Source organism: Eleutherodactylus coqui, chromosome 2, assembly GCF_035609145.1.
Source record: "Eleutherodactylus coqui strain aEleCoq1 chromosome 2, aEleCoq1.hap1, whole genome shotgun sequence".
NCBI classification, from domain to species: domain Eukaryota; kingdom Metazoa; phylum Chordata; class Amphibia; order Anura; family Eleutherodactylidae; genus Eleutherodactylus; species Eleutherodactylus coqui.
The window spans coordinates 331,608,659-331,633,339 of record NC_089838.1 but is presented as its reverse complement, the minus strand read 5'-3'; the positions used below and the strand labels follow the sequence as shown (position 1 = coordinate 331,633,339).

At 45.3% G+C, this 24,681-nt stretch overlaps 1 protein-coding gene across 1 annotated transcript in view; it reads left to right on the top strand.

Annotated features, from left to right (window-relative positions):
* The window catches only part of LOC136613053 (NACHT, LRR and PYD domains-containing protein 1b allele 2-like), a 517,886-nt gene that overhangs the window by 160,438 nt on the left and 332,767 nt on the right, over positions 1 to 24,681 (top strand). Inside the window, exon 3 of the mRNA XM_066593875.1 lies at positions 4,318 to 4,657. Within this exon, the coding sequence (XP_066449972.1) occupies positions 4,381 to 4,657 (277 nt within the window). The 5' untranslated portion in view covers positions 4,318 to 4,380. The remainder of the gene's footprint in view (positions 1 to 4,317; positions 4,658 to 24,681) is intronic.

Genomic DNA, 24,681 nt, shown 5'->3' with positions numbered 1-24,681 from the left:
TGACATCATTTACGATAAGCCTGGATCTTACAGGTAAAGGTAAGTGATAAATCTTCTTAGGGGTTCGCACTCCGGGGTCTGCTGTGAAAACTGCAGTCGGGGTTCTCTGAATACATCAAATCTGAAACCTGTTTCTAGGAAATGCTACATGATGAATATAACCAGTCCAGGAAGTAAGGCGTTACAGCCATAGAGGATTTGTAGACAGCAGCTTAGGGGGTCGGTGTAATCCTCCCCTTAGGCCGCCTGCACACGAGCGGAAATCCCGCCGCGGGATTTCCCGCGGGATTTCCGCCGCTGAAAGTTTGCATAGGAGTGCATTACAATACGCACTCCTATGCAGACGGCCGCGGTTTGGCCGCGCGAAATCTCGTGCGGCAAACAAACCGCGGCATGTCCTAATTCTCTGCGGGGCACGCACTCACCCGGCCGCCGGCTCCGGTCTGCGCATGCGCCGGCTGCGCGGCAGCCGGCACATGAAAGAGCCGGGGCCGCCAGGCGCGGGTAAGTACGCGCTCGTCCCTGCAGGCTCTCGGGTCGGATCGCGCGGCGAGCATTCTCGCTGCCGGATCCGACCCGCTCGTCTTTAGGCGGCCTTAGAAGGTGATTGTTATGAAACATTATAAAAAGTTGGAGACAATTTGTTATAAACTTGCTACAGTTTGCTGTTATGGAGTTTTATATCAAATGCGAGGGGGAAGGGGGGGGGGGTAGGGTGTCCCTAGATGTACACATACAGACGAAGTAGATATTAGAGCAGATGTCACCGTTTTCAACAATACATTCCCTACCTGAACGATTGAATTGTGTGTGTGAAATTTATCTCAAAACTAATAATAAATCAATTACAAAATGTATTTGATAATTTTTAATATTTAATATTATTGTAATCATTAATTGTAGAATAGATAATTACATTAAAAAAGCACTAAGATCAATAAGAGGATAAACTGTAAAGTCAAGTCAGCCCCTGCTTTTTAAGTTTGTACTTCCTAATACAACCTGAACAATAGAAGTGTTTGATGGGAGTTGTAAGTTTGGAAACAAGAATTTTGTCTGCCCATCATCACTCTACAAACCATATCAGAGGCAGTCAGGTGGCTCACAGGTGACGACATTACTAATAAGTGTAGTTATTTTTTTCTCCATCCAGTCCAGATCGGCATAACTTTTCCTGAACACAACTTGTCTCTTCCGTGGTCGCCACACAGATATCTTTAGATCTTTGCTTTTCATATCCACAATCCCTATATAAAGGGACCCCACATTGTTTCCCCTAAATATTGTATAACAGTGCAACTAACAGCGCCCCCAGAGTGATAAATAACAAACTGCACTGTCTTTTTGTAGTAAATAAGGAGCCATACTTGTCCCCCTGTAGTAATATATAGCCACAATATCTTCATGTAGCAATAAATAGTTATATTGTCCCTGTTGTAATAACCATACTGTATCCTGTACTATCCATAATGTTCCTTTTAGCAGTAGCTGTGATATCCCCTGTAGAAGTAGCCACAATGCTTCCTGTAAAAGTAGCCATAATGCCCTCTACAGTAGCCATAATGCCCCCTTAAGTAATAAATAGCTATACTGTCCTCTGTAGTATCTATAATGTCCCCTGTATATTCATAATATCCCCTGCATAGCAGCCACAATGCTTCCTGTAATAGTAGCCATAACATCCTCTGTAGTAGCCATAGTGTTTCCTGTAGTATCCATATTGTCTCCCATAGTAAAGTAATAGTCATTCACCTCCCCCAAGGTCCCACCGTGTATTCTGTCCATCGCCTATTCTGTACGACATCCTAAGGAATGACACAAGCAACACAATGACATCTTTGCACAGACTGCATTACATAAAAGATGCTAGGCAATGCAGCAGGGAGCCTAGCGTGACTTCCAGCTCTACTGCATTCTCTGATAATTATATTCATGGCTTAAAGTCATAGATACAATTTACTTCAAATTCATTCGGAGGAGCAGCAGGCCCCGCCGGTGGCCCACTAATCCCAGGCAACGGGGCACACCATGAATCTGCTCAGTTGAGCGAACTGCCAGAGCCGGCCTGAATGCAGGCAGCAGAATTGCATTTTGGAAGGGGCACAGCCTGGGGCAGAGTGCTCAACTTGCCTCGTAGACGGGATGCCCCTGGTCATACGTTTACTTTTTGTTCTAATAAGTTCACTTCACAACTGAGCCATACATAACAATCCCTGCATTGTATAGCCATACATCAGCATACATCACCCATAGCGCAAACATAAATAAAATATATAAATATACCACACTGTATGTCTTTTGATAAAGACCTACATTTAGAGGTCGAAACGTTGTGCCAGCTATTTTACTAGAGAGGATTAAAAATATGAACTTTTAAATCACCCCTGTTGTTGTCAAGACCATATTTTCTATATGGAAATGGCATTCAGAAACACAGAAGGGGTAACTGACCCGGTGCTGCAGGGCAGATGGCCAGGCCTTACCTAAATGCGGAGCGATCACCTTCATAAAGGCGGCCCCACACTGGATCCTTGGGCCTGGCTCTCCCAGAATGGGTGGTTCATGGAACCAGCTGGAGATTGTTAGCAAGCAAAGAAAAGACAGGAGCAATCAGGACACTATAGACAAACAGTAGACACAAACAGGAAACTGACAGATGACCAACACACTAAGCAAGCAAACCTGTACACGTAAGCAGATGTTATAGCAATAAAGGTATGAGGTATTGGTTCGTACATTGGCCAATAAGCTTAAGCTGCAAGGCCACGACAAGGCTCCTTGTGTCTTGTGGTCCCTACACTAGCAAGTTAACATCTACTAAAGGACCAAAGGGCCGCCCTAGCCCAGAAATGGCAAACAATATAGCAGGGCAAAGCAGAGACAAACTGATACAAAACTGACAGAAAATAAACATAAAAACAGACATAAACCAACAAGACACCAAACACACAGCAAGTTGCAAAGCAAGAAGACAAAACACTTACACAAACCAACAAAACTGACTAACACCAGACAGAGGATGGATACCAGCTTCCTCATGCAGGGGGGATGGTGTGTATATATATGCACCAGGACCCTGGGGACAGGCTGAGCTGAGCTAACCACACCCAGCAGTTAAAATATCCCTCACCTGTGGAGGTGGGCTCCTAGAACCCTGTAGAACTACAGACTCCAGCAGCACAACCGGACAGTACAGCATAGCAGACAATACCTACCTATACAGTGAGAAGGACACTCTTTTGCCCCTGTGATGTGAAGGGATTTCTATGGCTATATGTGGGATAGAATAGCCTTGTTAAGCCCACAACTTCCCCTACTTCTGATGGTCACAGTCAACAATTTCTCCTCTGGCATCTGTACAACAGACATGGCATGTCCCTGCTGTTGTCAGTGCTTCCCATATGGTGAGTCCATCTCTTAAAGGGTTAGCGTGGGCAGCCAGCTTTCGTGGTCAATCCAGACCTCCCTGGGTTATTTTAGGTCCCCCGCCCCACAGGAGACTGCTTATCAATATACTCCGTAAAGTTGTATTAAGGTCCTGTATTTTCAAGTTTTGACCCATAACTACCACCCAGCTTCCCCTTCTTCTCCTGCCCTGACCTCAGCTAGTACCTTTTTCATCGATGCTGCCATGAAACACTGGTTACAGGATACAAGGCCGACCGCAGAGCTTCAGAAATGGAAATTATTATTTTAGCTGACAAACTGAAAAGAAAGAAAATACTGTAATATAGAAACAACTTCAAGCACAAATGAGCAATTAGGGCACCATAAATAATTCCTAACTGGCATCTAGCTGAGTCTAATAACAGGAGTATTATGTGTATAGGTACAATGTCTGTGTCTCCTGCTTAGTATCAGAGAAGTATATAGTTAACCCCTTCTACCACCTTTGTGACTGCGGCTGGAGGTTTGATACCCCCTGATTACTTGTGTTTGCTGCACCTGCTGCCGGTTTGGGCCACCTACAACATGCAGCCACTTTGTTATTTTTTCCCAGGACCACTTTGGGTCCCTATCCGCTCCGGTCCATAGGTGCTGTCCTCAGGAGTAGATCAAAATCCTATTAGCGCACCCACTGTGTGACAAGCTTTACTTTATATCATATGTTGGAGCTTTTAAAAAAATTAAGATTATGAAGTTGGAATACACCTTCAACGCCATGGTGACATCAGGCGTACATGTAGAGCGGATCTGCGCAGGGTTTGCATGGAGGGACCAGGACTTACTGAAGCTTCCTTCCTTTAAGAATGCTTGTAGTAAACCTGATAATTAGAGAATAATCACTTCTACTAATAAACATTAATTTTCTTACAGGGAAGAACAAAGTGACCTCAGAGGGAAGTCCACATCCGAGAGCCCCAACGATAGGATATAAGGATGGGGCTGATATTACAGGGGGTCCTGGTAAAGGCGCTGAAGAAGCTGGGGGAGTCAAGCTTACAGAAATTCATAGAGAAACTGAATGTCTTGGAAGTAAGAGAAGAATATACAAAGATCCCCAAGGATGAGCTGATGGGAAAAGACCCAGAACACTTGGCTGGTCTGATCAGTAGATACTACAGAGATGACTATGGGGCTGAGGTGACCCAGGATATCCTAGAGGACATAAATGAGAAGAAAGTCAAGGAGGAGCTCCAGCAAGACCTGATGGATGGTAAGAAGTGGTCATCTGCATCTGATACTTGTATTATGGATAATAGGTATCACAATACACAGTAATCACAGGTCACAAGGAAGGTCATGCCTAGACTCAGTACATATCCAGCACAAACTCCTGGATGACACAGCGCAGCATGCTGCACAAAGCGACATGTGGGAAGTCCCATGGACCTCCTTAGATTCAATGGAGTCCATCAGATGCCCTTTGGATTCAGCATGTGCCAGATCTGGTGCTTCAAGTATTTTCGTTGCTCAGCTCTTATAACTGAGCCAAACAATGGAAATTATATGCCAGAGGAGTAAAGGAGATGTGAACATGGCCTAACAATGACTATATGTAAGGGGTATGCAGCACTTTGTCTCTGGGTTTATCCCATACACTGAGGACCTCCTGGTGACCCACAGAAAATGTGAGAGTACTATAGCAAAAATGTCACTAATCACAGGTAAAGAAACAAAAGTCCACCAAAGTAATCAGCCGAAAGATTATTATATACACAACACATTTTACTCCTGATTTGTAAAGCTCTGCTGAATATGTTGGCGCTATATAAATATAGATTAGAATTACACCTATATACCTACAGTATGTTAAGAAGAGCTCAGTCAGTCCTGCAGGGTGTTGTGGGGCTTCTTACCTGGGTTTCATCTTGTGCTAATCAGCAGTGATAGTGTAATACTCTCACATTATCTCTCCCCACTAAATTATAATACCAATGTAACCTCTCCGTAAACTGGATGCTGCCATATTTACAATCACATACTGAGAGATGGAGTTAGGCCTATTAACCCCTTAACGACCGGCCCATAGTCTTTTTACGTCCTCCCTTGCTGGGCCTTATTCTCTGAGGACGTAGAAATATGTTTCCTGCAGGGATGAAGGCCCTGCAAGCTGAGGACGTGGCAGCTCCATGCTGCTGACTCCCGAAGGTAGCCGTCAATCTGGAGCTGCCATTCCGGGCCGCAGATCCCCTCCCCCGGTCACATGATCGCCGGCATTTACCGAATGCCGGCAATCATATAAAAGTTAGGAAAAAGTTTTAAAAAAGTGAAAGATTCAGCTGCCCCGGTGGATCGGATCCATCAGACCAGCTGAAAGTACTCACCCACCTTCGCCCCGATGACCGGCGGTGTCCCAGCCTCCAGGTCCTGCCAGCGCCTTCTGCGCATGCGCGCCAGACGTCATACGTCGGGCGCGTGCTCAGAAGGCGCGCGCGGCCCGGGAAATTTAAAAATCCTTCTGCTCCCGGCTCCCATGTGTAGCCGAGAGCAGAGGGATGTCACCAGGAGCCGCTGTATGCGGTTCCCGGTCACATGATCGCTGCTATCCAATAGATAGCAGCGATCATGTAAAGTAAAAAAAAGTTTTTAAAAAGTTTAAATAAAAGAAAAAAAAGTTTAAGTTTCATCTTCCCTCACGGATCATATCCGTGAGGGGAGATGAAATAACGTACCCAAGGCACCGCATTTATCCGTGGACTTCACCACGGCTTCTGCGCCCGCGCCCGCCGCCAAGATGGTGGACCAATGTGCAAAAGGCGCAGATTGCCAGGGTAATTTAAAATCTCCCTGCTCCTGGCTACCAAATGTAGCCGAGAGCCTGGAGATTTCACCGGGGCCCGCAAAGCGCGGTTCCTGGTCACGTGATCGCCGTTTTCCAATTGAAAACGGCGATCAGGTAAATGTAAAAAAAGTGAAAATTTCACGTTCAATCACAGATCAGATTCGTGAGGGGAGGTGATATTGCTTACCTAAGGCCTCTGGTGATGTCTCCCGATGGGATCCTTATCCACGGACCTTTCCCCAACTTTGGTGCATGTGCCCATTAGCAAAATGGCGAACACAAGCGCAAAAGCTGTTGAGGGCCCTGGAAATTCAAAGTCTCCTTGCTCCTGGCTACTAAATGTAGCCAAGAGCCTGGAGCAGTGACCGAGGGCCGCAGTGAGTGGTTTCTGGTGACGTGATCGCCGTTATCCAATAGATAATGGCGATTACGTAAAATTTAAGACAGTTGAAGTTTGATGCACCTTTCTTTGAGCCCCGTTGTGCATACAGACATAATATTAAGGCCACAATAGGTATGTCTCTGAAAACGGGACAAAAGGGGGTATCCATTTTGGGGTGAACTTTTTCATTCTTATGTACGCTATACAAAAAAAAATGTTTTTAAAATGACACAACTGCCAAAAAAATTAAAATCTTAATTTTTTCCATCTGCTTTGCTCTGATTTATTCAAAAACTGTGGGGTTAAAATATACAGTACACCCCTAGGTGTATGCGTTAAGTGGTCTAGTTTTCAAAATGGGGTCATTTGTGGGGGTCCTCTGTCGTTTTGGCCGCTCAAGGGTTCTACAAGTGGGCAATGGGGCCTAAAACGCCTTCACGCAAAATGTCTGTTCTGAAAGCCACCGGCTGCTCCTTTCGTTTTGGGCCCCGTTGTGATTACGGACATAATTTTAGGGCCACAATGGTTATGTTTCTGAACATGGGACAAACAGGGGGATCCATTTTGGGGTGAACGTCTTCATTCATATGTGTGCTGTACAAAAAAAAAACGGGTTTAAAAGTGACATGATTGCCAAAAAAATGAAAATCGTAATTTTTTCCTTCTGCTTTGCTTAGACTCATTCAAAAACCAAGGGGTCAAAATACACAGTACACACCTAGATGAATTCGTTAAGGGGTCTAGTTTTCAAAATGGGGTCATTTGTGGGGGTTCTATATTGTTTTGGTCCATCAAGGGCTCTACAAGTGGCCAATGGGGCTGAAATCGCCTTCAAGCAAAATGACTGTTCTGAAAGTCACCGTCTGCTCTTTTCGGTTTGGGCCCCGTTGTGCATATGGACAGAAGATTAGGGCAACAATGGGTATGTTTCTGAACACAGGACAAACGGGGGTATCCATTTTGGGTGCAAATACGCATTTTCATGTGCATTATAGAAAAAAATCCCATCTTTTAAATGGCATATTTGCAAAAACATGAAATTTTATTTTTTCTCCTCTAAATTGCATTAATTCCTGAAAAAAAGCTGTGAGGTAAAAATCCTCCTGACCCCCCTCAGTGAATACATTAAGGGGCGTAGTTTTTAAAATAGGGTCATTTGTGGGGGTATCTATCATTCTGACACTCATGAGCCTTTCCAATCTTGGCTTGGTGCAGGAAAACAAAGTGTTCCTCAAAATGCTGAAAATCAATGTTAAATTTGCACGTCTCTTAAATGGTTAAAAAAAAAAAAGAACTTTTTCTAATGTGCGCCCAGAATAAAGTAAACAGATGGAAATATATATCTTATCAAGAATTTGTACAGTATGTTTGCACATATTTGAGATATCGCAGTTGAAAATGTGAAAAGATTTTCCCAATTTTGGTGCTTTTAATAAATATACACAAATTCTATCGGACTATTTTCACCGCCTAAATGAAGTACAATATGTGGCAAAAAAAACAATGTCAGAATCACTTGGATATGCAAAACCTTTAGGGAGTTATGCTATGTCAAAGTGACACATGTCAGATTTCCAAAATTTGGTCTGGTCATTAAGGCGCAAACAGGCTTGGTCACTAAGGGGTTAATACAATAGATGAGTCTTGGGATCCCCAGCAAGCAGCTGATTGCTCAGCCCACTGTCACTGCAGCGGGGTAAGACCTCACCATAGGTGACAATAGCAGAAGTGTCAAAGCCAGCCTGATTCCCATTAAAATTCAGTGAGAGCTGAAGCAGCTGTTACAGTTCCACATCCGACCCCCTGTTACAGGTGGAAGTGCCAGTAATGTAATAACTGACTTCATCTCTGATTGATTTTAATGAGAGTGAAGCTGGCTATGGCATTTCTACTCGTGTCCTCAATGATGACGGACAGCCCCGCTGCACTGATAGTGGAGAGAGCCACATTTTATTTTTTCTTACCTTGTCTTCAGATTTCCTTTATTCTTTTTTTATTAAATCACTTTTTATTCTAAAGATTTTCATTTTACAAAGCAATTACACACATTTTCTTGCATTTTCATATTCATATAATAACATGTGTGCAATTTTGCTCTTTCAGTTGAAATAACAAAGTAACAACATCAGCATGACTTTATCAAAGTACACAACTTCTGATTTATAGTAATTCCTGTTGGTTACAATATTAATTTTAGATGTGACATAGGAAATTGTCCTAATTAAAGAGAAGTAAACAAAAAGGGATCTTCGAGAGAACTGAAATTACAATTAACAATTTCCCCATTATCTTAGTGACCTCGGGAGCCACTGTAATTTTGTCCGCCAGACTAACTTTAGGGCACCCATCGACCTTCTTAACCAGAGAGTAGGTCCCATAAAGCCAGAGAGGCCGCACAACCGCAGCATACCAGGCAGGGAGAAATAAAGAAAAACTGGGAAGCGGGGGAGAAGGGGTTGAAGGAGAATGAGATAAAGTATCCTTTATTTGTTTAAGAAACTGAATATAGTGCAATTTTAAGGAGATAGCGTCACTCCTATCCTGTTCATCACAGATCAACCTTGATATAAGAATGAGAGTAAAGTGTCATGAAAGCATGTAGCTTATTTTGTTGGTTGTCTTAGTTATTACATGAGGTGTGTAATAAGTTTCTTTCCAGGGTATCCATATTTTTTTTTTCCAAATAATTTTTTTATTAATTTTGATTCCACAATTTACAAGTATATGTCGTTAAACAATCAATATATGATAATTAGAGATGAGCGAACGTATTCGTCCGAGCTTGATATTCGTGCGAATATTACGGTGTTCGAGATGCTCGTTACTCGTAACGAGCACCACGCGATGTTCTGGTTACTTTCACTTTCCTCTCTGAGACGTTAGCGCGCTTTTCTGGCCAATTGAAAGACAGGGAAGGCATTACAACTTCCCCCTGTGACGTTCAAGCCCTATACCACCCCCCTGCTGTGAGTGGCTGGGGAGATCAGATGTCACCCGAATATAAAAGTCGGCCCCTCCCGCGGCTCGCCTCAGATGCCTTGTGAGTTAGATGAGGGACAGTGCTGCTGGTACCGGAGCTGCTGTAGGGAGAGAAATAGCAGTTAGTGTAGGCTTCAAGAACCCCAAAGGTCCTTATTAGGGCCAGTAATACCTGTGTGTTGGCTGCTGTTAGCAGTGCCTTTTTTTTTTTCTTTCTCAAAATCGCCTCTGCAGAGCGTTGCACCCGGCATTTGGGACAGAAGTGTTGGATAGGCAGGGAGAGTGTTAGGAGTGAGTGTAGCCTTCAAGAACCTCAACGGTCCTTTCTAGGGCCATATTTAACCGTGTGCAGTACTGTCCAGGCTGCTGTTAGCTGTGCTGCATTTTTTTTTTTTTCTCAAAATCGCCTCTGCAGACCATTGCACCCTCCATTGATACTGCAGGGAAAGAATTGTGTAGGCAGGGCCACAACACAGTTATTATTCATTGAATATACGCAGTGGGTCCTTTTGGTGTAAAAAAAGGGAAACGAAATCTATTTGTCCTGCCTCTGTCCGTCCTAAGGGCTGTGGACACGTGTGAGCTGCGTGTACAACGTTAAAAAATCAGACGCACCCAGCTACACTTTACTGCTGGCTTCGCCATTTGCTTTCCTTAATTGGGAAAAAAATACCTGCTCTGCCAGAGTTAATAACTCTGCTACCCTCAAGTTCTGTGACACATTAGCAGGGACACAGCACAGTTATTAAACTTCTCATGTTCATTGAATATACGCAGTGGGTCCTTTTGGTGTAAAAAAAAAGGGAAACGAAATCTATTTGTCCTGCCTCTGTCCGTCCTAAGGGCTGTGGACACGTGTGAGCTGCGTGTACAACGTTAAAAAATCAGACGCACCCAGCTACGCTTTACTGCTGGCTTCGCCATTTGCTTTCCTTAATTGGGAAAAAAAATACCTGCTCTGCCAGAGTTATAATAACTCTGCTACCCTCACGTTCTGTGACACATTAGCAGGGACACAGCACAGTTATTAAACTTAGATTATTCATTCACTAGAGGCAGTGGAGCCTTTCGTTTTCAAAAAGGGAAAAAATTATATTTGGCCTGCAGTCTTGCGCCAATTTATTTCCTGCCTGTGAAATCAAATCACTGGTAATACAGCATGCTGAGGGGTAGGGGTAGGCCTAGAGGACGTGGACGCGGCCGAGGACGCGGAGGCCCAAGTCAGGGTGTGGGCACAGGCCGAGCTCCTGATCCAGGTGTGTCGCAGCCAACTGCTGCGCGATTAGGAGAGAGGCACGTTTCTGGCGTCCCCACATTCATCGCCCAATTAATGGGTCCACGCGGGAGACGGTTATTAGAAAATGAGCAGTGTGAGCAGGTCCTGTCCTGGATGGCAGAAAGTGCTTCGAGCAACCTATCGTCCACCCGCAGTTCTGCGCCGTCCACTGCTGCAAATCAGAATCCTCTGTCTGCTGCTCCTCCTTCCTCCCAGCCTCCTCACTCCACTCCAATGACACCTGCTCAGCTGCGTGAAGACTCCCAGGAACTGTTCTCGGGCCCCTGCTCAGATTGGGCAGCAGTGGTTCCTCTCCCACCAGAGGAGTTTATCGTGACTGATGCCCAACCATTGCAAAGTTCCCGGGGTCCGGGGGATGAGGCTGGGGAATTCCGCAAACTGTCTCAAGAACTTTCTGTGGGTGAGGAGGACGATGACGATGAGACACAGTTGTCTTGCAGTCAGGTAGTAGTGAGGGCAGTAAGTGCGAGGGAGGAGCGCACAGAGGATTCTGAGGAAGAGCAGCAGGACGATGAGGTGACTGACCCCACCTGGTGTGCAACGCCTACACAGGACAGGTCTTCAGAGGGGGAGGCAGGGGCAGCAGCAGGGCAGGTTGCAAGAGGCAGTGCGGTGGCCAGGGGTAGAGGCAGGGCCAGACCGAATAATCCACCAACTGTTTCCCAAAGCGCACCCTCGCGCCATGCCACCCTGCAGAGGCCGAGGGGCTCTAAGGTCTGGCAGTTTTTCAGAGAGACGCCTGACGACCGACGAACAGTGGTGTGCAACCTTTGTCGCGCAAAGCTCAGCCGGGGAGCCAACACCAACAGCCTCACCACCACCAGCATGCGCAGACATATGATGGCCAAGCACCCCACAAGGTGGGATGAAGGCCGTTCACCGCCTCCGGTTTGCACCCCTGCCTCTCCCCCTGTGCCCCAACCTGCCACTGAGATGCAACCCCCCTCTCAGGACACGGGCACTACCGCCTCATGGCCTGCACCCACACCCTCACCTCCGCTGTCCTCGGCCCCATCCACCAGTGTAGTTCAGCGCACCGTCCAGCCGTCGCTTGCGCAACTGTTGGAGCGCAAGCGCAAGTACGCCGCCACGCACCCGCACGCTCAAACGTTAACCGTCCGCATAGCAAAATTCATCAGCCTTGAGATGCTGCCGTATAGGGTTGTGGAAACGGAGTCCTTCAAAAGTATGATGGCGGCGGCGGCCCCGCGCTACTCAGTTCCCAGTCACCACTACTTTTCCCGATGTGCCGTCCCAGCCCTGCACGACCACGTCTCCCGCAACATTGTACGCGCCCTCACCAACGCGGTTACTGCCACGGTCCACTTAACAACGGACACGTGGACAAGCACAGGCGGGCAGGGCCACTACATCTCCCTGACGGCACATTGGGTGAATTTAGTGGAGGCTGGGACAGAGTCAGAGCCTGGGACCGCTCACGTCCTACCCACCCCCAGAATTGCGGGCCCCAGCTCGGTGGTGGTATCTGCGGAGGTGTATGCTTCCTCCACTAAAGCACACTCCTCCTCCTCCTCCTCCTCCGCAACCTCTGTCTCGCAATCAAGATGTGTTAGCAGCAGCATGTCGCCAGCAGTCGGTGTCGCGCGGTGTGGCAGCACAGCGGTGGGCAAGCGTCAGCAGGCCGTGCTGAAACTACTCAGCTTAGGAGATAAGAGGCACATGGCCCACGAACTGCTGCAGGGTCTGACACAGCAGACCGACCGCTGGCTTGCGCCGCTGAGCCTCCAACCGGGCATGGTCGTGTGTGACAACGGCCGTAACCTGGTGGCGGCTCTGCAGCTCGGCAGCCTCACGCACGTGCCATGCCTGGCCCACGTCTTTAATTTGGTGGTTCAGCGCTTTCTGAAAAGCTACCCACGCTTGTCAGACCTGCTTGTAAAGGCGCGTCGGCTCTGCGCACATTTCCGCAAGTCCCACATGGACGCTGCCACCCTGCGCACCCTGCAACATCGCTTTAAGCTGCCAGTGCACCGACTGCTGTGCGATGTGCCCACACGGTGGAACTCTACGCTCTACATGTTGGCCAGGCTCTATGAACAGCGTAGAGCTATAGTCGAATTCCAACTCCAACATGGGCGGCGCAGTGGGAGTCAGCCTCCTCAATTCTTTTCAGAAGAGTGGGCCTGGTTGGCAGACATCTGCCATGTCCTTGGTAATTTTGAGGAGTCTACCCAGGTGGTGAGCGGCGATGCTGCAATCATTAGCGTCACAATTCCTCTGCTATGCATCTTGAGAAATTCCCTGCAAAGCATAAAGGCAGCTGCTTTGCACTCGGAAACGGGGGCGGGGGAAGACAGTATGCCGCTGGATAGTCAGGGCACCCTCCTGTCTATTTCTCAGCGCGTACAGGAGGAGGAGGAGGAGCATGAGGAGGATGAGGAGGAGGGGGAAGAGACAGCTTGGCCCGCTGCTGACGGTACACCGGCTGATTGCCTGTCATCCTTTCAGTGTGTATGGCCTGAGGGGGAGGAGGAGGAGGAGGAGGATCCTGAAAGTGATTTTCCTAGTGAAGACAGCCATGTGTTGCGTACAGGTACCCTGGCACACATGGCGGACTTCATGTTAGGATGCCTTTCTCGTGACCCTCGCGTTGCACGCATTCTGGCCACAACGGATTACTGGGTGTACACACTGCTCGACCCACGCTATAAGGAGAACCTGCCCACTCTCATTCCCGAAGAGGAAAGGGGTTCGAGAGTGTTGCTATACCACAGGACCCTTGCGGACAAGCTGATGGTAAAATTCCCAGCCGACAGCGCTAGTGGCAGAAGGCGCAGTACCGAGGGCAAGGTAGCAGGGGAGGTGCGGAGATCGAGCAGCATGTACATCCCAGGCAGTGCAACAGTCTTTAAGGGCCTGGACAGCTTTATGGCTCCCCACCAAGACTGTGTCACCGCTCCCCAGTCAAGGCTGAGTCGGCGGGAGCACTGTAAAAGGATGGTGAGGGAGTACGTAGCCGATCGCACGACCGTCCTCCGTGACGCCTCTGCCACCTACAACTACTGGGTGTCGAAGCTGGACACGTGGCCTGAACTAGCGCTGTATGCCCTGGAGGTTCTTGCTTGTCCTGCGGCTAGCGTCTTGTCGGAGAGGGTGTTTAGTGCGGCTGGGGGAATCATCACAGATAAGCGTACCCGCTTGTCAACCGACAGTGCCAACAGGCTAACACTCATCAAGATGAACAAAGCCTGGATTTCGCCAGACTTCTCTTCTCCACCAGCGGACAGCAAGGATACGTAAGCAATACGTAGGCTGCACCCGCGGATGGAAGCTACGTTCTCTCTCACCATCCAAAACGGGGACATTTCTGCTTCATCAATCTGTGTCTAATATTCCTCCTCCTCCTCCTGCTCCTCCTCCTGAAACCTCACGTAATCACGCTGAACGGGCAATTTTTCTTAGGGCCACAAGGCTCACTCAAATAATTTTTCTGAACAATTTTTAAAAGTTTCAATGCGCTTAAAAGCGTTGGAACTTTAACTTGAACCAATTTTTCATTACACTGGGCTGCCTCCAGGCCTAGTTACCACTTAAGCCACATTAACCAAAGCGATTAATGGGTTTCACCTGCCCTCTTGGCTGGCCATGGCCAATTTTTTGGATGTACATTAGTACTGTTGATACAGCAATTTTTGTGGGCCCTCGCCTACAGTGTAATCAAATTAATTTTTAGCCCACCTGCATTACAGCTGACGTTACCTCAGCTGTGTTGGGCAATGCAATGGGATATTTCTATGTACCGCCGGTGGCTTCCTGGCACCCACCCATGCTGTGGGTCCACAGGGAATTATAAATGCATCTGTTTCCACTTGTAAAGAACCCCAGTCTGACTGGGGCATGCAGTGTGGGCCGAAGCCCACCTGTATTACGCACAACATTACTACCTCAGCTGTGTTGGGCAATGCAATGGGATATTTTTGTGTACCGCCGGTGGGTTCCAGGGAGCCACCCATGCTGTAGGTGCACACGGAGTGTAACCTACATGTGTCCACTTGTAAAGAACCCCAGTCTGACTGGGGCATGCAGTGTGGGCCGAAGCCCACCTGTATTACGCATGACATTACTACCTCAGCTGTGTTGGGCAATGCAATGGGATATTTTTGTGTACCGCCGGTGGGTTCCAGGGAGCCACCCATGCTGTGGGTCCACAGGGACTTCACAATAGGGAGTTGTACCTGCCTGTGTCTATGAATTAAAAACCGCGGTCTGACTGGGGCATGCAGACACCTTGACAGAATGAATAGTGTGTGGCACATAGGTTCCCCATTGCTATGCCCACGTGTGCAGCTCCTGATGGCGGTGGCACAGGATTCTATTTCTCATTGCTTCTGTACAGCATTGTGGGCTATCGCCCCGCCACTTTTAAAGAGGGTCGCTGCCTAGCCGTGCCAACCTCTGCAGTGTGTGCCTGCGGTCCCTCGCCATGGCAGACGCACTTCTAAATAGACATGAGGGTGGTGTGGCATGAGGGCAGCTGAAGGCTGCGCAAGGAAATTTTGGTGTGCGCTGTGGGGGGGGGGGGGCGGTTGGGCAGCATGTAACCCAGGAGAAGTGGCAGTGGAGTGTCATGCAGGCAGTGATTGTGCTTTGTTGGAGGTAGTGTGGTGCTTAGCAAAGGTATGCCATGCTAATGAGGGCTTTTCAGAAGTAAAAGTTGTTGGGAGGGGGGGGGGCCCACTCTTGCCGGTATTGTGGCTTAATAGTGGGACCTGTGAACTTGAGATGCAGCCCAACACGTAGCCCCTCGCCTGCCCTATCCGTTGCTGTGTCGTTCCCATCACTTTCTTGAATTGCCCAGATTTTCACACATGAAAACCTTAGCGAGCATCGGCGAAATACAAAAATGCTCTGGTCGCCCATTGACTTCAATCGGGTTCGTTATTCGAAACGAACCCTCGAACATCGCGGGAAGTTCGTTTCGAATAACGAACACCCGAGCATTTTGGTGTTCGCTCATCTCTAATGATAATACATTTCAATATCAGTATTATGATAGTTAAAGACTAAAGAGCTAATGATTATCTCAGGAATCCTTGCAGATATGGAATTCTTGTATTTAAAGTATCAAAACATTTAAACTAATAAACTAAAACAGTTGTTGTTTTGTCAAAAAGCGCAGCCACAACTTCCATCTGGAGTCAAAATTATGTCTGTCATCGCTATTGTAGGCAAACATTTTCTCGTATGTATAGTGATCTTTGATAGTTTCAATTAATTCAGTAGAGCTAGGAGGGCTAGTGGACTTCCATTTTCTAGTAATTATTAGTTTAGCTGTAAGTAAACAGTGGCATAGCCATTTTCTATATTCATAGGGAATAAGATTACAATTCAGTAATAATAGTCCTAAACCTGGGTTTTGGGGCATCTTGATATCAATTACCTCTTGGATCATTAGGAAAACCTCTTTCCACTAGCGTTGGACTAGTGGGCCACTCCCAAAAGATGTGAAATACAATTCCCTCTCCTCCACAATCCCTCCAGCATTGATTGCTTACTCCAGGGATTCTTCTAGCTAGTCTAGATGGGGTGTAATACCACCTTGTAAGTAATTTGTAGTGTACCTGGATAACGTTTGCGTTTAGTGTGGCTTTATTTACCCAAACAAATGAAAGCAGCCATTGTGGTATTGTGACGTTTTCTCTTATGTCTTTTTCCCAGTTGAGTAAATGGACTTTTTTTGTTTCTCCTATATCGCCTGACAGAGTGTTATACCATTTCCTCGTAACATTCTCCCGGGTAGCTAGGGGTTTGGAGAAAATTGAGGTCAGTTCGGCCGGAAACATACAACTCTCCATGTGGTTTTTATCCATAAATGATCGGATCTGGTAGTATGTGTAAAGGTCGTTTGTTGAAAGGTTATATTGATTGGAATGGTATTATCTTTTGATCTTCCATGAGATCAGAAACAAACTTAATGCCTCTAGCCATCCAGACCCTAATTCAGATGTCAACTATGTAGTAGGTGAGAATCTCCGGTGTGGTTTTCACAGATTTCCTTTTCAGAGATTTTATAAGTTTGTAGGTGTATATGTTCCAGGCCTGAAGAGACGCCAACATGGGAGGAGACAAGGACTGCACGTCTAGGGACAGATGGAGGTTTGGGTTGGTGACACAAGAATTGAGGCCTGTAAAAGGGATACCAGAGATCTGTTTCGGTTGATATGTTTTTCTATGAAAGGCCAAGGCAGCTTCTGGGTGTCTTCAAGCCATAGGGTCGAGTGTTTTATATTGATTGCTTGGTAGTAAGACCACAAATTGGGTACCCCCAGTCCTCCCTGTCTGCGATTGAGGTATAAAATATTAGCTGCCACTCTAGGTCTTCTCTCTCCCCATATAAAATTTAGTAATTGTTTTTGGAAACTGTCTATAGTATTATATGGGATTGGATATGTTAGGATTCGGAATAGGTATAGTATTTTTGGTAATATAAGCATTTTGTACCATATAATTTTGCCAAACCATGATGGGTTTTTCCTTTTCAACAAATCCAGCTCTGATTAAATGGAAGAAAGGAGAGGATCAAAATTTAAAGGGATGATATATTTTAGTTGGTAGCATATTTTTATGCCTAGGTAAGGTATCAAAGGGGGCCACTGAACAGAAAATTATTTTTGTATGTCCCCTCTTAGGTTTGTGTTGATATTTATCCCTAATATTTGAGATTTACTTATGTTTGGGCTGTAAAATGAAGCTTTCCTACACATTTCAATGATTCTTGTCACTTTTCTCAGGGATCTTAAGGGGTCTGTCAAGGTTAAAAGGACATAGTCTGCAGAGACCTATTTTATGAGATCTGTTTCCTAAGGGGATTCCTCAAATTTCAGGAGAGGTTCTAATTCGCTCTGCCATAGGTTCCATGGTTGGTATAAATAGAAAGAGGGACAAGGGGCAGCCCTGTCTGGTCCCATTTGTAATGTTGAAGGAAGCCGATAGGGCACTAGGTGGCAGAGTATAGTGCTTGGATTGCTCTGAGAAAGTCTTTGTTAATTCCGAACCTTCTGAGAGTATTAAATGCATACTCCCAATGGAGTCTATCGAACGCATTCTCTGCATCCATGGCAAGGAGGAGAGAAGGCGTCCGACTCATCCCCATCTTCGCAACTAAATTCAGTGCTCTTCTAGTGCCGTTCGAAGCCTGTCTACCCCTGATAAATCCTACCTGATTGCTGGGCACAATATTAGGTCAAACATGTGAAAGCCTTGTGGCCAAAATTTAGGCGTAGATTTTTATGTCTACATTCAATAGCGAAATTGGCTTAAAATTTGCTGTAGAATCTATTGATTTACCCGGTTTAGGGATAGCAAATATGGTTGCTTGTAACATCTCTTTCGGGAATTTTCCTGTGGATATGGCCTCATTAACTGTCATTGCCAGGTGTGGGGATAGTGTGGATAAAAATGACTTATAATATTTGTTAGAGAAACCATCTGGGCCAGGCGATTTGAAGTTTTTCAGAGTTTTAATGATTTTTTAAATTTCCTCTATGGAGATAGGTTCGTTTAGTGTTTGGCTGTTTATTTTGCACATTTAACTACTGTCAATCATTATACCTCAATAAATAGAGATGATGACTGTTGAAACTGTGAAAGCACATTGGTAATTTATGTAAAATTGAAGCTCTAGTGATTACATCAAACGTAATCACAGTGACCAGAAACAACAATAAAAATTTCCTAACATATTAAGTTCGGTCACAGTGATCACGTACCGATCACTCACAATAAACCTACTATAGGATCACTCTGTCCTAGTTTCTATACTATCTCTGAACTGGGGATTAGAATAATTATCATCAAACTTGACGACGCATGCCAGTTTGTGCTAAATCATGTGCTTTAGCCACTATAAGAATTAAAAAATTCACCCTGCATTAAGTGTCTAAACCGTTATCACCGTAGACTGGGAGTTATCCAGTCTCTGGACTGTTTGTTACCATGTTGGCCCATATATATAGTGGTGCTGTAATAATAAAACTGATCAATACATATTAACTATCAATAATAAGTTGAGTGCAATATCAAAATATACCATCATTGATAATTTGACATATTGCTTCAACATTTGTTTTTAATCTACACGTGGACGCGCCTATTTTTAAATTTATGAAATAAAAGTTATATTTTAAGTTTATTGGTCCTTTCGGTGATTTAGTTGTCCTTATATAAGGGACTTTACTGCCACGGTGACAGTGATTAAATAACTATGGCCGGCTTTCTTACAGGGGGCATTGATACTGCCCCCTGGCTAGTAGAAGCCAATTCTGTTTTTTCCAACAAGATATGGATATGCATAGCCAGACAACCTCCATCAACCAAGCTTTTAGGAATATCACGAAAGTGTATAAAGAGTTCATAAAATCATGGTGGGAAGTGTAAGGACTGACTAATTACTTGAAGAGCAAAATAGTGCCTCAGGGTCTGCGAGTTCAGATCCTACCACCGCCTAAGTTAAGAATGGTTCATTTATGGAAAAGTGGGAGAAGGAAGTAACAGACAGTTCATTTAAACACATGAATCTGTTATTGGAAGAAGAAAAGCTGAACCTAGAGAAAAATAGCAAGATCTTAGATGTTCTAATAAAAGACATACAGAAATTCTCGGGGGAGGCAGAATACGAGAAAAAAGAGCATACACTCAAACTGACAATTGACAAATATACTGGGTTTCTTAAAAAACATAAGCACTTCCAATACAATAGGAACCTATGAGATTTTACCGAAAATAAAGCCTATGAGGTGAGATCTTTTACTGAGTCTGAACTCAGTTCCTCAGATGGCGAAATTTCGGGCAATGAAGTACCAACAATAAAAAGAGGCAATTATCCCAATAGGTCAAGAGGTGGGGGGGGGGGGGGGGACCGCTTTAAAACCCAAGGAAGAGAACGTGGATTCCCTAATGAGGGACATTTTTTAGGTCAGTCCATTTCCCAGTACATGACAAGAACTCGGAGCGCAGCACCAATAACTCAGTGATAATGGACAACCAAGTGGAGAGAGGATACGGTAATCCTCAATTAATAAAGAATAGTCCTTTCACACCACCATTGGAAGAGGAATTACAAATTATCAATTTATCACCGAAAGTACTATCAGTAGACGAACAATCAGTTTTGAAAAAAGGATTGTCCTTTATCCCCACCAATAAATTTGATTGTTTTGGCTGGACAAGGGATATATCTTTGTTACTATGCAAGTTGCGCTGAGAGAAGTTTTTTCTATTCTGGCCCGGAAGAAATGCACTGAGCTAGGCCTTGAAATGGAAGATTGGGAGGCAATTAACATGTTGGAGGAGTTATAACAGGAAAGTAATAGAGACCCAGCAAAGGGACCTTTTACGGAATTAAAACCAAAAAATTCCAGTCTGCCATCGTCCGGAGAATCTCCATTTACTGACATCTTTAAGGCCATGGTCAATAGAGAATTATCTAAATTATCTAGAGACAAAACCTATGGTTACCAAAATGTATCAGCGAGAGAAAAGAAGGCTTTGGTCACTCTGGAAAAGGACACAACAATCATAATAAAGCCCTCCAATAAGGGGGGCAACATTGTTGTGATGGGTCGAGAAACATATCGGAAGATGTGTTTAAACATACTCAGTGATAAATCCAGCTATAAAATCTTGCCTTGGGATCCCACAGATAACTTCATCAGCGAACTAAGGAACATTTTATTACCAGCTAAAGAAAATCAATTGATAGGGGAGAAGGAATTTCTCTATTGTCTTCCACAAAATCCGCAGATTGCTACGTTCTATAGCCTGCCCAAAATACACAAAGGGTTGCCACCCCTTAAGGGCAGGCCTATAGTTTCTGGAATCGATAGCCTTACCCAGGGAATCAGCAGATATGTGGACCTACTGTTGCGACCATTTGTGGAGGCATTACCGGCATATACAAAAGACACCATGGACGTACTACGCAAACTCAAGGGGTTGTCGATATCATCTGACACCAAACTGGTGAGTTTAGATGTAGAAGCGTTGTACAGCTCGATCCCCCATGAAGGTAGGCTACAAGCTGTGGAACTTTACCTTAATCAAAGAGGTTTTCATTTGAAGCCCCACAACGATTTTCTCTTGCAACTTCTTTCGTTTGTCCTCAACAGAAATTATTTCATCTTTGAGGATAAGTACTTCCACCAGCTCAGGGGTATGGCTATGGGGAGACCCTGTGCCCCCAGCTATGCCAACCTGTACCTGGGCTGGTGGGTGGAAATATCTGTTTTTTGTGAGGAAAACGCAAGATGGACGTCTCTAACAGATCTTTGGATACGATTCATAGACGACGTCCAAAGAAGAATTTACCAGTTTTGTGAAACATCTTAATAATAATAAGCTGAGCCTATTCTTCACGACTGAAATTGACCCCGTAACGATTACATTTCTGGACTTCCGAATTAAAAAGTCTGACGCTGGGACACTGGAAACTACAATATATTGTAAATCAACTGCTACAAACACATTATTGCATTGATATAGTCATCATCCTCTACCCCAAAAGAAAGGGATCCCTAAGGGACAAATGATTTGCACAAGAAGAAATTGTTCCCAGGATACAGACTTCAAAGAAAAGATCAACCAGATGTCTCACCGCTTCAGAGATCGTGGATATCCAGAGGAGGTTATAACATCAGCATCGGATTTTGTGAAGGACACTAGAAAGGATAAATTTTTGAATACCCGGCCCAAGAAATTGGTAGATGGGAAAATTTGAGTAATTGGGACATACGACGATAAATCGAGGGAAGTGAGAAGAATCCTTGAGAAATATTGGGATATTCTCCGCAAAGACACTGATCTAGCAGACCATCTGCATGAAAGACCCCTCATCACATACAAAAAGGGAAAAAATCTTCATGATCGCCTTGTCCATAGCCATTTACCAACGCTATCTAACTCCTAGACTTGGCTTACAAGTAATCCTCCTAAAGGCTTTTACCCTTGTGCTGAGTGTAAATCCTGTAGATTCATGAAGAAAGGAACTACTTTCAGGAGCTCAGTGACCAATAAACAATATCTGGTAAGAGATTTTATTAATTGCAGAACCAGTGGAGTGATCTATTCAGCATCTTTCTCATGTCCCTTAGATTATATTGGGAAGACAACACAACAGCTACGGAGGAGAGTGCTAGCCCCTATTGGGGCCATTAATCAGGGAGAAAATACCTGCATTGCAAGACATATTAGAGACAAACATAATAATAACCCCGACGCCCTCCGCTTCCAAAGAATAGAAGTTATAAGAAATAATGGCAGGAGAGGTAACTTAGATCGCAAGTTACTCCAAAAAGAATGTGCCTGGATATTTAGGCTAGACTCAGGCTCACCTAAGGGTCTTAACTTGTGCTTGTCCTTTACCTCTTTTATGTGAGAGATCTAAAAAAAATCTACTGTGTCATCAATAAATGAACATTCTCTCTGTATGAACTACTTTTACATAAAATGAAATTGTCACCAGTAGTTTGTCCTAATAACAATTATAATCAATGAGAATGATAAATACTTCTTCCCAGTGAGCCCATTTTGGATATCTACAGTGTGTTCTCTTCCCTAATAATCCACGTATAACATTGATATCAGTCTCAGTTGTCTAATAATCACATATATCTAACCTGGAGATAGTTGTCCCCGTTATGCATAATATAATGGGTATGATATGAAATATTGATCCAAGAAAATTGATGTAAGAATGATGTATAGGAATTTTAGGACGTATATGATTACTTAAAAATGGGACTCCTAACAAGGACATACATTTAGTACCCATATTACTAGAGTAGAGCGGAAAAAATACCTACCTTGTTGCATCTTTGTAATAACCTACGTATACCATTAACATGGGTTTAGTTCATATGGAGAACTTCAAATATTGAATATAACACAGTACTTTGAAACTCTGTAATCCACCAATTTTATGGGTGACTGCCTACAATATGTACAGTTCACTTTGAAAAGCAAAAATAAAATCAACCTATGGCCGGCTTCACACGAGCGTGACGGGCTCCGCTGCGAGACATTCCGCAGTGAAGCCCGTCACGGCGCCCCCCAGAGACCCCATAGCATGAAGACGCTTCCCCGCCCACCGCCGTCGCGTCATGTGACACGCCCACCGCGTCACATGACGCGGCCGGCCGTGTCACGTGACGCGCCGGCCGCGTCATATGACGCGCGGCGGTAGGCTGGGAAGCGTTTTTTCACGCTATCTTCCGCTGTGTTACAGCGGGAGATAGCGTGAACGGACGGCTTCCATTGACTGCAATGGAAGCCGTCAGCGCGTACACCCGCGGCAAATAGAGCATGCCGCGGGTGAGGACGGGAGATTTCACGGTGCGAAATTCCGCGGTGGAATTACGCATCGTGAGCATTGTGCTATTAGGTTCAATAGAACTTAATAGCAGGGGGCAACGCAGCGGATTTTTGCCGCGAATTTACGGCGTAAATCCGTTCGTGGGAAGGAGGCCTATAGGTGACTGTTCACATCATGTATAGTTTGTTTTGAAAAGCAAAATTAAATAACGGTGCTAAAGTTTAAATACTATACATCATATTCCATATGCGTCAAAAACACACAGGTGATTCCTAAGAAAGGATAACAGTGAGTCTTTAAAATACATTCTTACATTCTTACAACTCATTCATTTCCATCTAGGTTAAACTATGACTAATTTTTGTCTACTGATTAGCATCTACATTTACAATTGAATGGCATTGCTTTAATTGTATAATCCGTTTGGAGAAAATCTGGCACAATGCTATTATATTGTTAATTAACAAATGCTTACTGATTTGCATCTGTATTATCCCCTAATGGGACTACACCCGCCCTCAGATGGTTCTCCCATACTGCTGCTTCCCTAGGATATCCTAGATATCCTATCAAGGCTGTGGCGGGTTACCATGGTAACGAAGCGTCCTATGTCACTGTCCTTATCAGTGAATAGCGCTCCGGCCGTGGGAGCACAGCGCGCATGTGCGAGACCTCAGCAGTATGTGGTGAACACCCTCTATATGCTCATTGGAGCAACGAGGACGAGCCCCAATTAGGTAGGCAGGGAAACAGACTTTTAAGCCCACACTGTCAATGGCCTTACCATCTCTGTCCATTCACCATCTAGCAGCCGAACTGGCTGCATGCTATTCCTTCTTGCTAAACTCCATCCTGATGATACAACCATCTACATCTTGGTTGTTGAAACGCATAGATGGGGGGAAAGGGGTTAATACATATCCTTAACCCTTTATAGACTAGTGGCATGTTGAGATAGTATACTACTATATCGTAACAGCCACTTTAGGATAATAGGTCTCCTAGAGAGAGTTATGACTGGGCTGCAGATCATACTATTATTATTGGCACATGGGCCACTGGTCATTTGTTGGCCATTCACTTTTAGGCTGCATTCAGACGAACGTATATCGGCTCGGTTTTCACGCCGAGCCGATATACGTCATCCTCATATGCAGGGGGGGGGGGGGGGGGAGGATGGAAGAGCCAGGAACAGGAACTGAGCTCCCGCCCCCTTTCTGCCTCCTCTCCACCCCTCTGCACTATTTGCAATGGGGAGAGGCGGGATGGGGCGGGGCTAATTCGCGGACCTTAGCCCCACCCCGTCCCGCCTCCTCTCATTGCAAATAGCGCAGAGGGGCGGAGAGGAGGCAGAGAGAGGGCGGGAGCTCAGTTCCTGCTTCTGGCTCTTCTATCCCCCCCCCCTGCAGAGAGAGACAACGTATATCGGCTCGGCGTGAAAACCGAGCCGATATACGTTCGTCTGAATG